General features: G+C 35.0%; 1 protein-coding gene across 6 annotated transcripts in view; it reads left to right on the plus strand.

The window, feature by feature from the left end:
- STAG2 (stromal antigen 2) overlaps window positions 1-14,701 on the plus strand; it is a 128,962-nt gene that overhangs the window by 101,955 nt on the left and 12,306 nt on the right. For all 6 annotated transcript variants that reach the window (XM_002922296.4, XM_034649809.1, XM_034649807.1 and 3 more), the window contains exons 25-29: window positions 3,070-3,209; window positions 4,695-4,796; window positions 6,715-6,863; window positions 8,361-8,489; window positions 12,402-12,625. In XM_002922296.4, coding sequence (XP_002922342.1) covers window positions 3,070-3,209; window positions 4,695-4,796; window positions 6,715-6,863; window positions 8,361-8,489; window positions 12,402-12,625 — 744 coding nt within the window. The remainder of the gene's footprint in view (window positions 1-3,069; window positions 3,210-4,694; window positions 4,797-6,714; window positions 6,864-8,360; window positions 8,490-12,401; window positions 12,626-14,701) is intronic.

The raw sequence follows: 14,701 nt of genomic DNA on the forward strand, positions 1-14,701 counted from the left end.
CCCCATCCATTTTTATATTGATGAACATTTAGGTTGTTTCAGTTTTTTCCCTGTTATGAATAGTGTACAACAAATGTTCTTATACTTACCGCCTGAGCACACGTGCAAATGCTTTTCTTTCTTTTTTCTTTTTTTTTTTTTATTTATTTGATAGAGACAGCCAGTGAGAGAGGGAACACAAGCAGGGGGAGTGGGAGAGGAAGAAGCAGGCTCCCAACGGAGGAGCCTGATGGCGGGGCTCGATCCCAGAACGCCGGCATCACGCTCTGAGCCTAAGGCAGACGCCTAACGACTGAGCCACCCAGGGGCCCCATGCAGATGCTTTTCTAGTGCATGCCTAAGAGTGGAATTGCCAGATTATATAGTCTTTGCACATCTTAAATTTGACCACATGTTGCACAAATATTCTCCAGAATGGTTGTATTGTTTTATTCTCCTACCAGCATGCGTTTCCATTGATTTTCATACTCCTCTAACCTCTGGTGTTGTAGACGCATGGTTATTTATTTGGTTTGTTAGCTCGTGTACATTACGTGAGAAGGAGAGTGTTAAAGAGAATGCTTCTAGAGGCGCTGACAACACAGAATAATAATGGCAGTTGACATCTATGAAAGGCCCAGTATGTTAGATACTTCTCTAACGTTTTTTAATCCCCACAAGAGAATAGGAGGATATTTTTTGATGAGAAGTGAAAAAAACCCAGGGTGCCTTGACTGGCTCAGTCAGAAGAGCATGTAACTCTTTGATTTCAGGGTCGATTTCGGGGTCATGAATTCAAGCCCCATGTTGGGTTGTAGAGATTACCCCCCCATACACACCCCTTAAAAGGAAAAGGCAAAAACCCCCCAAAATCAGAGCTCAGAAACTCTTAATATCTGGGTAATTTAGTCTGTAGGGGGAAAACATCTACATAGGTGTACTTCCTAAGAGTAGTACTAAACAGTGATTAGAAACAGTATTGTATCCATTATAATCATGGAAACATTTAGAAGAAGCTTATATATTCACTGTAATCTTCTGAAAGAGTAACCAATACATTCTAGGTTTCTAAGCAAATGGCTTTGGGATTCTGGAATATGCGCTTATGATAAAACTTTTTCTTTTTTTTTAAAAGATTTTATTTATTTATTTATTCGACAGAGAGACAGCCAGCGAGAGAGGGAACACAAGCAGGGGGAGTGGGAGAGGAAGAAGCAGGCTCATAGCAGAGGAGCCTGATGTGGGGCTCGATCCCATAATGCCGGGATCACACCCTGAGCCGAAGGCAGACGCTTAACCGCTGTGCCACCCAGGCGCCCCAATGATAAAACTTTTTCTGATGGTGTGTCTTAAATTCCTGTTCTCAAAATTTGGTTTTAACTTTCTAGCAGTTATTGAGGATTATCAGAGATAGGGTAAAATAAACATTTGTTTTAAAGAACATTTTTATTTTACAAATTATTTTTTCCATATTGGGACCTTACATTGAAGACCTGGCAGGATATTCACCTATAGTTCACAAAGGAGGAAATATAAATGGCTAATAAATGCACAAAAAAACTTGAACTTCACTGCTAACCAAAAAAATGTAAATCAGGGGCACCTGGGTGGCACAGCGGTTAAGCGTCTGCCTTCGGCTCAGGGCGTGATCCCGGCGTTATGGGATCGAGCCCCACATCAGGCTCTTCCGCTATGAGCCTGCTTCTTCCTCTCCCACTCCCCCTGCTTGTGTTCCCTCTCTCGCTGGCTGTCTCTATCTCTGTCAATTAAATAAATAAAATCTTTTAAAAAAAATGTAAATCAAAATAATGTAGCTTTTAATAAGTAATTTTGTTTGTAAAATTTATTGAGAGGAAAATTCTTTATGTAGCTTTTTATGTAAAAGGTTTCATCACAATTTTATTTGCAATGTCAAATAATTAGAAACAATCTTTTGGCAGTACTTGGAGGCTATAGTCCAGCTTCCTTGACTACAGAGTTGGAAATAAGTCTGTTTCCTTGATAACTCTGAATGTCAGCATCTCACATAATGGATCAGAGCAGAAATACGTAAAGTTATTTTTTTTATTATAATAATATTTTTTATTATGTTAGTCACCATACAGTACATCCCTGGTTTTTGATGTAAAGTTCGATGATTCATTAGTTGTGTATAACACCCAGTGCACCATGCAATACGTGCCCTCCTTACTACCCATCACCAGCCTATTGACGCATACTTACTTCATATATATATTACATATATTCAGTAAGTTTGATGTAGGAACTATTCTTTTTAAAATTACTTTCTACGGGGCACCTGGGTGGCACAGCGGTTAAGCGTCTGCCTTCGGCTCAGGGCGTGATCCCGGCGTTATGGGATCGAGCCCCACATCAGGCTCCTCCACTATGAGCCTGCTTCTTCCTCTCCCACTCCCCCAGTTTGTGTTCCCTCTCTCGCTGGCTGTCTCTATCTCTGTCAAATAAATAAAATCTTTAAAAAAAAATAAAATAAAATAAAATTACTTTCTACGTAAAGTTACTTTCTACATAAAGTTACTTTCTAAGTAAAGTTATTTTCTAAGTAAAGTTATTTTTAAAAGACAGAATAGTTCCTACGTCAAACTTACTGAATATATGTAATATATATAAAGTATGTGTCACTAAGAGTTGGAATGGGGTCATCCTTGGAAGGGATAGGAGAATTTCTGAGGTTGTCTACCCCCCCCAGGGGCCTTAACCAACCGACATTGAATACGCAGATCTCATTGGCAAGCTATCCTATTAGGGAAGTGGATTAGGCAAGCTCAGCCTGACTTCACTAAACATCAGTTCCTCTGACTCACTTAACTTGTTCCTGTTACATGTTACATGTTCAATAAGCAGCCTTATGATTACTATTTGAGTTTGAAGAAATTTTGTCTATTGGGATTAATGGTCTGGTCATTCATTGAGATATTAAGAGTGATTATAATTTGTATTTTATTTAAATGTGTTTACCGTATTTTTTAAATTCGCCAAAATAAAAGTATTTTTATAGTGAGAATTAATAAATACATATGGCTGAAGTAAAATATAGATGGCTTAATGTTTGTAACTTTTTTTCCCCAGATGGTCAGCAGGAGGATGAAGCCAGTAAAATTGAAGCTCTCCACAAGAGGAGAAATTTACTTGCAGCATTTTGTAAGCTAATTGTATATACTGTGGTGGAGATGAATACAGCTGCAGATATCTTCAAGCAGTATATGAAGGTAAAGTTGAAAAATGGATAGTAACTTATTTTTATAATGCTTAAAATGAATGTAACACTGGCTTTTATTTCTGATTGCTGTTGAATTTTTTAAATAGTAAATTACTTTTATAGCATAAAATAAATTTCTTTTAAAATTTAACATTTTTGGTAATATTACTTCATACTTCTTAGTCTTCCATTAATGGACATTTTGGGTTTATTGAGTTCACCTCATTTAAAATATTGGAAACATCTTGGGTTAACTATCACTATTAGAATTTACGTTTGTGGTTTAGTTTAAGACAACCGATGGTGTTCCCATGGTGCTTGATGTAGCAAAAAAAGGGTGTTGTTCTAGGAGTCAGGAGACTAGCTGCTATGGTTTTGGTTTGGTTACTGTGCAGCTCCTGACCTTGAGTAATTGAATACCTTTTGTGTCCTGCCTTTCTTTATCTGTTCCACTGTGATAACTAAGGTTCCTTTAGGCTTTGGAAATCTGATTTGATTCACAGTGGGTTATTTACAGTTTTCATAAGTACCTGTGAGATTCTCTAATTTTTAAGTGGTAGTAGAAAGGATATTATTAATTATACTAATGAAATATAACTAAATATAGTAAGATCGATTTTACTTGAGAAATGATTAAAGAAAAACTAATTATAAATACACACTTTTTAAAGCCTTTGCTGTCACCAAATAAGGTATGTAATAAATTTGTCAAAACCTAACTAATTAATTCTCTCCTTGAAATATTTTGCTATATGGTAGAACTCTGGCACCATCATAAATTACTTTGGAACTTAAATTATTTGGCATTATCATTTTTACATTTTTTTAAAAAAACAAATTGCGAAGTTGTTTTGCAAGTTTTAAACTTTTTAGACTTAGGTATTATAAATTCAGTTCTATAAGTCGTAAGGGCATGGTTATTCTGTTATCTCTGATAGTTGTTACGTATTCATTTTGAAACAAGGTCTTAAATTAGAAAAAGATTTCATGTTCAGTGAATGTAGTAATGTAAATGTTGACACACAATGAGTTTTCTTTTAAATGTTAACAGGCTGTTAGTTTCTATAAGCCAAGTTAATAAAGTTGGAAACTGCATGCGATCTACATGCCAGTAACAATGAATAAGTTATAAAAGTAACTGATTATATTCGTTGTCTTAATAGTTCACAAAGAGCACAAGAACTTTGCTTATATCCTTTGTGTTATTTCTGAAAATGTGCATAGCTAATTATTGTTTTACTCCACACCTCCTTAAAACCGGTCTGGAGCTTAAGGTGATTGGATCTCACCTGTCTATTTTGGAATTTACTGGTGTTAGGGATTAATATGCTTAGAAATTATCTTAAAGTTTCAGTAACATTCTTTTCTCTCTTTGAATGCATAATATCAAATACGAATTTTGTGACATACTACTCACATGACTAACATAAAACTAGTCTTATTATCCAGGAGTTTTAAGAGATAAAGCTCTAATTTGTACAAATTTCTTTTCTAGTATTATAATGACTATGGAGATATCATCAAAGAAACAATGAGTAAAACAAGGCAGATAGACAAAATTCAGTGTGCAAAGACCCTTATTCTCAGTTTGCAACAGGTAAGATATAAAGAGTATCAGCTTCAGGCGAACGTAATTAATACCTAATAGTTTTCAAGGTAACAAGGAGAAAACTGGGCAAAGGATGCAATAGACAGTTCATAAAAGTAGAAATACAAGGTTTTCAATCTCACTAGTAGACACTGTGCAAGCAAGATCATTTTTTTGCTTTCAGACTGGCAAGATTGGCAAAAATTGTAGCTATCTAAGGTATGGGGGGAATAGTACTTCAGCAGTACGTGTTGGTACAACCTTTCTAGTAGGCAGTTTGACAGTGTATGTCAAAATTTATAATGTGTATGCCATTTGTGGCAGCAGTTCTATTTTTAAAATTTTATCCAAGGTGGTAATAGGACAAATTTACAAAAAGGGGTATACCATATTACACATGGCAGTAGTGTTTATAATGGCAAGAAATTAGAAATAATCCAAATGTCCATCAAGAAGATAGTAGATGAATATATTGTATTGTACCTCTGCAGTGGCTATTGTGTAGCACTTAAAATTAGTATAGATCTCCATTCACTAATATGTAAAGATCACAATATATAGCTTGAGAATAAAAGATTATAGTGCAGCATCCCTATAAAATTGTACTTAACTGTATATCTGTTTGGAAAAATAATCACCAAAATTTTAGCTGTGGTTAACTTCTTTGGTAGGTTTCAAGTGAATTTTACTTTTTTTCAATCTTACGGTCAAACTGCAATACTCATTTTCATTTTGACAGTGGTGAGGTAGGTTTAATTGGATAAAAATCATTTGCTAAGTGTACTTTTGTCTCTGGAGACAAATGCATACAGAACATAACCTAACCTATTTCAATTTCATAAGTTTTCTTGCTTTTAAGAAATCTAGGTGTTAAATTTCTTAGTTCCATTTGCATATTTGGATATTCTTTATTAAAGTTAATAGAATTTTAAAGGTTTTGAAAGGTAACATTTAAGTAACTTTTCCTATAAAATGATAGCTGCTCGCTCTAGAAATTTTAGAAAATATAGGAACTAGAAAAAATACAACTTAACCCTTGTTTTTCACTTAACAAATACATTTTTAGTTTTTAATAGCCTTCTTCGTCTTTTTATGCCTATATGAAATCTTAAGTTTCATAAAAACTAAACCATATTGGGGGTTCTGTTTTGCAAGCCTGAATTTTTCATGTTAATAAAACCATAACGCTTTCATGCCGTTAAATACTTTCCTGAGCATTTTTAATGACTGTATAGTATTGCATTTTATACAGGGACCATAATTTAACCAAGATCTCTTCTTGTTTAATGTTGAGGTCTTTTACAATCCTTGCCATTACAAATAGCACTAAAACATTTTTGTACCTATGTATCATGCAGAAATATTATTAGTATTCCTTTGAATAAAGGCCAGTAATTAGAATTGCTTAGTCCAAGGACATCACAATTGTCAGCTTTCGATACAGATTCCTCTATGGAAAGGTTATCTCAGTGTATGTTTCTAGCAGGTCAGAGGGCTCATTGCATAATATTCTTATCAGTAGCCATTATCTTTTAAAAACCTTGGCCATTTGATAGTGGAAGAATTATATTTTGTTGTGCTTACTTATGATGAAGTTCTCGATGTGAAGATGCATCATGTCAAGTAACAGCATAGTCGCCTAGTAATTGGGTGGGTTTACTTTTTCTTTATATTTTTGTATGCTGTTTTAATATCCAGTCAACACCAGCAGGATAGAATTGTGCCGTAACCTTAAGAGTTTTTAGTGTCTATAACTACCTCTGGTCTGAATATATGAAGTACTATATTTTTGGTCATTTGTATCGTGTGTTTAAAAATCCATGTTCTAGAATAAAATGCAATGCCTCATTTATGAACATCTAGTATATTTTAAATAGAGAATATGGGATCTTAAAACTTTAACATGCTTTCTTTCTTTCCGAAACAGCTTTTTAATGAAATGATACAGGAAAATGGCTATAATTTTGATAGATCATCCTCAACATTTAGCGGCATAAAAGAGCTTGCTCGACGTTTTGCATTAACTTTTGGACTCGATCAGTTGAAAACAAGAGAGGCCATTGCTATGCTACACAAGTAATCTCCAAATATTTTATTCAGCTCTCCTGTTTCTTAATCGTGAAATTTTTTTCTTTACCTCTTTTGTTTAGAATAACCAAACTCAGTTGATGCTTTATTATTTTTTTTTCAAATCTGTGGCATATCTCCTTTCTTGAGAACCAGTAATAATGCTGTCTTCATTAACACACGTGTTGGGACTAAAACTTCTTTTATAGAAAGTCTTTGCTTTAATTAAAACAATACAAAATATTTGTAAATTATGTGAAGAAAAGCAACACGTACTCATCAGGTATTATAAAATCTCTTTTAACAGCTTTTATTATAATCTCACTGCTAGGTAGAAAAATTTTTGAGATTTGATCCAATTTTTCTCTTTCTGGTTCTGTTATTTTGTAATTACCTTTTCCCTTGTTTTGAGCCACAACCTTCTTTCTGTCTGCATATATTCTTTGCCTTATCAAAATTGGAAATAATCTGATTTTATTTTGGGCATGTAATTTAGTGATCACTCATACTTTCAGCTATGAGTGTATCTTAGAGTTTTAACATAACCAACACATAGATAGTAATCTTTATTTCTTAATTCTGTATGAAGAGCCTAGCCTTTGGGAAAACCAAACGTTATGAAAGTTCTCTGTTTTGTGTGTCTTTTACTCCTTACTTAGTTATAAAAGTGTTAAATGTCTCCCTACAGATATTTTTCTGCTCTTTAATTTAGTCCCATACCTTCCGCAACTTTAATGCACTGTCTCCTTTCATTTTTCTCTATAAGTCTCAAATTCCTTTTTGTGCCTCTTAATAATACATCAGATGATAATAGTAGGTCATATTTAGGGACCACACATGTAGTGATTAGTGATTATTTTGAGAAGGTAATATATATTATTATATATTATTTTCTTCATGTAGTAGCCGCCTTCTTCCCGCCCCAATTTCATCTGATTGTTTTTTACACAGTTACATTTTTTATATAGTATAAGAATATAATGTTGGGTTGTTGTCTTGATTAGAGACAATAAGACAACTTATTAAGTAAGTATAGTTAAAATAGGCCCTGAGTGAAGTTTAATTTTTAAATTTACTCTTAAATGGGTCACTATGAATAGTTTTTAATGATTATTTTTAAGTTCTATATGTTATAATGAATCTCCTTTATGTATTAAAAATATAGAAAATGTATTGATCATTACATGAGAGAATTTGGGCTATTTTCTATTGAGAAGAAAACTGAGGAAGGAATGTAGATAAAACAAACCACGTTGAAAGTAAAGGCTAGCTATGTGTATGTGTGTACCTGAGTGTGTTTTTGTTTGTTTTAAAGTAACAGTGACATAAAATGTAAATATATTTGCTCATTCTCACACTATAGCTGTATCCTCTTTATTCCTCAGATTAAATGCATGGCAGAGGAAACATCTTAGTAGTGGAACAAAACTATAGAGAGAAATTTCCTTTCTAAGTTATCAAATTTGTATTGTAGTCTCTTAAATGTTTGTCTCTTTGTTGTTGCAGAGATGGCATAGAATTTGCTTTTAAAGAGCCTAACCCACAAGGAGAGAGCCATCCACCTTTAAATTTGGCATTTCTTGATATTCTGAGTGAATTTTCTTCTAAATTACTCCGACAAGACAAAAGAACGGTGTATGTATTTGCCAAAAATATTCTATTTAATTTTATTTTGAAATTCTTTTTTTAAAAAAGATTTTATTTATTTATTTATTTGACAGAGATAGAGACAGCCAGCGAGAGAGGGAACACAAGCAGGGGGAGTGGGAGAGGAAGAAGTAGGCTCATAGCAGAGGAGCCTGATGTGGGGCTCGATCCCATAACGCCGGGATCATGCCCTGAGCCGAAGGCAGACACTTAACCGCTGTGCCACCCAGGCGCCCCTATTTTGAAATTCTTAAAGATGAATTGCTACACTTGATTTTTCTCCTCTATGCACATACACAGTTTAGAATTTAGGATTACATTAATGCACAAAAAATTTATACTTCAGAAAATTTATAAGTTAAGGATTATAACTATATCTTATGCGTAATACTCCATTTTAATTCTGTATGTTCCCCTCACAGTGTAGTTGTGGCTTTAGAGGTGTAACTTGAATGCTTTATGTATCGTCATCTGCATTCTTCACTTAGTCTAACAAAGGAGGGAACATTTAACAGACAATAATATTGGTAATTCATCCAGGAGCATCTTAGTCTATGTGCTGAGCTGTGACTACACTGGAAAGTAGGTTTCCTTTTTATCTTTTTTGCTTTACTACTAGTCCTATCCTCAGCAGACCAGTTAAAATACTTTTCTAGTACAGTCTCCTAAAATGGTGATTTATGTTCTAAGAGAGCCCAGCTAATGGAATTAAATTCTCAAAATTCACTCCCCTCTTTGAGGTATAAAAGGGCAGAAGAATATGAATAACTTATAATATATGTACCTCTTCTGAAAATCTACCAGTATTTTGCATTTAAAGACTATACATTTTACATAAAATTCTAAAGCAGATAAAACTAATCCCTGGTGTTAGAAATCACAATACTGGATGCTTCTAGGGTTGGGGATATCGAATGGGAAAAGGAACCAAAGGTGCTTTGTAGGAATGTTCTTTATCTTGTTAGATGTGTGGGTGACATGACTCCATTTATTTGCAAAATGATCCAACCGTTCTCTTACGTTCTGTGCATTTTATTATATATAAATTTATTCCAATTAAGAATTACGTTAACACTATTAATCAGAGAAATACAAATTAAAACAATGAAAAACCATTTCTCGCCTACCAAATTAGCCAAAATTAAGAAGTCTTGATAGTCTGAAGTATTGCCAAAGGTGTGGAGCAAGAAACTTTTATACATTGTTGGTGACTGTAAATTGGTATAAGACCACTTTGTGGAACTATTTGGCAATGTCTGCTAAAGTTTAAGATTCTCCCTATCTCATGATCCAGTAATTCTATTCATAGGTAGATACCGTAGAGGAACTCTTACATGTGTGTGCATGGAGAACCATAAAAGAATTTGACCATTGCATTGTTTGGATAGAGGAAAGCTCACAACATCTATCAATTAGAAAATGGGAACAATAGATTTTTATGCAATGGAATATCATAAGCAGTCAAAATGGTTAGATTTTTTCAAATTAATATAATTCCTTAATTTTATTAAACACCCAGTCATTCTTCAAATTATTGGTAGTCTCATGTCATAAATCTCTTTTATTTTTACAGTTTGTTTGATTGAATTGGGATTGAAATAAGATTCACACATGCAAATTGATTATTCTGTTTTTAAAATCTTTCAAAACTTTGTCCAGCTTTATTGTAGTATAATTGACAGATAAAATTGTAACATTTGAAGTGTACAACATGATGATTTCATATATGTATATATTGTGAGAGAATCCCCCTGATCAAGTTAATTAACATCCAAAACCTCACATATTTACTGTTTTTTTTAAGAACACTTAAGTTCTCTTTTAGCAAATTTCAATTATACAGTGTTACAATAATACAGCATCATCAATTATAATCATATTATATCCTCAGATCTCATTCATCTTTAAAATTTTTTTCCTACCTTTAAGGTGTACAACATGTCGATTTGATGTACATACATATTGGGAAATGATTAACACCATAACATTAGCTGATGACTCTCCTCCAAAAATGGTTAGATTTTTAAAACATAATGTTGAGTACAAAAAGCAAAGTATAAAACTGTTCTATAATATTTACAGACAAATATATATTAAGAAACAAAACAAACAAACATGGGGAAAAAAGAGAGGCAAACCAAGAAACAGACTTTTTTTTTTTTTTAAAGATTTTTTAATTTCTTTATTCGACAGAGATAGAGACAGCCAGCGAGAGAGGGAACACAAGCAGGGGGAGTGGGAGAGGAAGAAGCAGGCTCATAGAGGAAGAGCCTGATGTGGGGCTCGATCCCATAACGCCGGGATCTCGCCCTGAGCCGAAGGCAGACGCTTAACCGCTGTGCCACCCAGGTGCCCCAAGAAACAGACTCTTAACTGTGGAGAGCAAACTAATTGTTACTTGAGGGGAGGTGGGTGAGGGGATGGGTTAAATAGGTGATGGGTCCTAAGAAGGGCACTTGTCCTGGGTGTTGTATGGAATGGTCGAATCCCTAAATTCTAAACCTGAAACTATTGTTACACTGTATGTTAACTAACTGGAATTTAAATCAAAACTTGAGAAAAAATATATATATTAAAAATATAAAAGTATGTGTGGGGATACAAGTTCAGGTTAGTGGTAGCCTTTGTGGCAGGGAAGAAGGCAAAGGGAAATAACGTCAGGGAGGGCTCCCTATCTGGAATGTTCAGTTAAGGTATGTGGTAGATACATATTTGTTTTTTTTTTAAAGATTTTATTTATCTGAGAGAGAGGGAGTGAGCCAGAGAGAGAGAGAGAGAGAGAATGGGGGGGGAGGGTCAGAGGAAGAAGCAGGCTCCCCGCTGAGTGGGGACTTGATCCTGGGACTTGATCCTATATAGCTGAAATATAATTAAGAAATGCTAACACCAAGCAGTATCTTTGTAACTGATTCCTCCCATCCTTTCTCTTTAATGGTGTTCAAAACTGGTGATTTTAAATCGATTAGATTTAGTCATTATTATGACAGCAGATGATTTGGGTTGCACTTTTTATGGTTAGTTGACAAAAATTGTGTTCATGTATTTGAATCATAATTTAGACAGTAAAGCACTAAACTCTTAGTGTCAAAAGCCTGGGATTTGAATCATGGTTATATTGCTTTCTCATTCTTATCTTTTGTTTCCTCATCTGTCAAACGAGGAGAGTATCTCCCTCACAGGATTGTAAGAATAAAGTTAAAGATCCCAAGAGAAAAACGCCTAACACATAAGTAGACACACAAATGTTAGTTGAATTTTGATTGCTGTATTACATTTAAGCCATAGAATCCTTGTGATACTTGCATCCAAGGGTAAATGTATGACTTCCATCAGGCTGAAACTTTTTTGCAGATAGAAGCCATATCTTACTCATTTTTGTACCAATCCCCAGTGCTGGGGACATAGTGACATAGTGGATGCTCGACAAATGCTAAGCTGAAATGCTCTGGATTATTTCATTTAATGAAGAGTCTTGACAGAAGCAAAATTGCTTGTCAGTGTACTGATGAAGCTGAGATTGAATTGTGAAGTAATGTGCCCATGCTTATACAGCTAGGGGTTGATGGAACTGGTACCAGAACCCCAACTGCATGATTTTAAATCCAGTCCTCTTTCCAGAAATATGACTTGGGTTTGTTCTTCTAGCAGAAGACCTGTAAAGTTCGGATAGAACAGAGACATACTAGGAAAGAAAACACTAACATCCTTCAGTTGTTACTATATGCTTTGAGGAAATGTTTGTTTTATTTCATTCTGATTTCTTTTTTGTTTAATTCTAATAAAATCATCGAGTGTTCCTTATGGTATGTGAGCATTAAGATTATTAGGAATAAATAAAAAGGGAATAAAAGCTATGGCAGTTTTATGTATCAAAGCTAATGGTTTCTGCTTCTTTTTAAGGTATGTTTACTTGGAAAAGTTCATGACCTTTCAGATGTCACTCCGAAGAGAAGATGTGTGGCTTCCTCTGATGTCTTACCGAAATTCTTTGCTAGCTGGTGGTGACGATGATACCATGTCCGTCATTAGTGGAATCAGCAGTCGGGGGTCAACTGTGCGGAGTAAAAAATCAAAACCATCTACAGGAAAACGGAAAGTAGTTGAAGGCATGCAACTTGCACTCAGTAAGAACATAGTTCATGCTCTTTATACTTACCCCTTATGTTTACCAACTGAATTGTCATTAGGTTCACCTTAGTTTTAAATTTGAGATATGTGTTGTTAATATCTTGTGCAGTGTGTCCAGTTATGTGTAAGTTTAGTGTTTTAAGCATTTTATATACATAAACTCAGTTCTCATAACTTCAGGAACATCCTCATTTTTCAGATGAGAAAACTAACACAGAGAGGTTAAGTAACTTACATAAGGTCACATAGCTATTCAGTGGCCAGGCAGTCTCACTCTGGAACCTCTGCTTTTTTTAATCACTATGGTATACGGTATATGCTTGGGAATATGGACTTAGCGTTATAGAGCTAATTGTTACTTAAGAAATCAGATTATCTAGTTTAAGTGTGGAGCAACAGATTCAGGGAGATTCTGACTTTTGAATTTCTGTGAAGAGGTGATTTATCATGAAGAACTTGATAGAGATAAAGATTTCTGTCTGTAATCCTAGAAGTAGGAATGCATTATGACGTTTGAATCTCTTGAACTCCTAGCACTGTAGGGTTGGTTCATAATGGGCCGGAGGACTTTTTCACTCTCCTTTGGAACCTTTAAACAAATTAGCATAGTTGCCAAAATTTGTTCCAGTTATTGCTGAATAACAGACTACCCCAAGACTTAGGACATACCAGGGACATGATGTCTTATGCCTCAGCTAGGAAGACTCAAAGGCTGGTGACGAATGCTATGGAGGCACCTTTACTTATCTGGTGCTAGCTATCACCTTGGGCTTTAGCGAGATTGTCTGCCAGAACACCTACATTTGACCTCTCCATCTGGCTTTTGGCTCTCTCACAGAATGTGACTGGGCTCCAAGAGCAAGTGCCTGAAGAGACAGGAAGTAGAAGCTGCCAGGTTTTTAAGGCCAGAAACTGGCACAGCATAATTTCCACCATATTCTCTTGACCAAGCAATCAGGGCCCAGCTTCAAGGGGATGGGACATAATCCTCCACCTCTTAATGTGAGGAGTGTCAGAGATTTGGGAGCCATATTTTCTAATTGTCACATAATTCTTCAGCCATTATCAGGTATCTAGTGTTCAGTACTTGATTGTCCCGTGGATTAATGGTTGTATCTTTTGTCCAGTAACATAAACACATAAACTTAGAACTGGTACAACCTTAGATTTATGTCGAAAAGTTATCTGATTAAAAATGATGTCCTGCACATCACTGTAGGTTTTTCTTATCTGAACAAATAGTTAATTGTTGCAGATTTATGCTGGGCCATCAAATTTCTCCTTTTCCTTAGACTAGATGGAGAACAAATGAATTGTTATTTATATAACATCTTGAAGATAGATTATCAAACCAGATAGTTCAACTTTTACAGAAAGAGTCCATACTCTGTTTAGGTTTTTGGAAAAAGCCATAGAAATTGGGGTGTTAGTAAGTTAGAAGAAGGAAGGATGACTGCTGATAGATTGGCCAGATCACGGCAATTTTGAAGGCTGAATTGGAGCCTAAACACAGTAGAACTTAAGGGCTGATGTAATTATATTGCAGATTGTGAAATTTATGTCTAATCTATCTGTTACTGGGGCATTAGCTGCTAGTACATTTTCCTTTACACTCTTTTCTTAAAAACACATCTGTATGCACATGTGTAATCTTCTAATAAAATAGTTCTCCTGCAAACTCGTATTCCGTCAGTCATCAATGCTATCAATTTCACCTCCCAAATCAGTGGTTTTAAAAAAATGACTGTGAATTCAGTAACACTTGCATGTGAATTTGTCTTTTATTAGTCATGGCAGCATCTACAGATTTGAAAATAAATAGCTTTTGCAGGTGTGAATCTGGTGTTTTTGGTCCAGTGCTTATATGGATTTGTGCTCCCCTTGGAGTTGGTGAGCATCCTATAAACTAGGAATCATTCTTCCATTGTATCCATTCCTTTTCCCACCTCTAACTCACCTGGGCTATACAGTTAGCCTCCTAACTGGCCTGTTTGCTCACTAGTCTTCATGTTCTTAAGTCCACCTTCCACACTGCCACCACATATTTTGACTAAAACATGTAACTTCCACAT

Source organism: Ailuropoda melanoleuca, chromosome X (assembly GCF_002007445.2).
Source record: "Ailuropoda melanoleuca isolate Jingjing chromosome X, ASM200744v2, whole genome shotgun sequence".
In the NCBI taxonomy this organism is placed as follows: domain Eukaryota; kingdom Metazoa; phylum Chordata; class Mammalia; order Carnivora; family Ursidae; genus Ailuropoda; species Ailuropoda melanoleuca.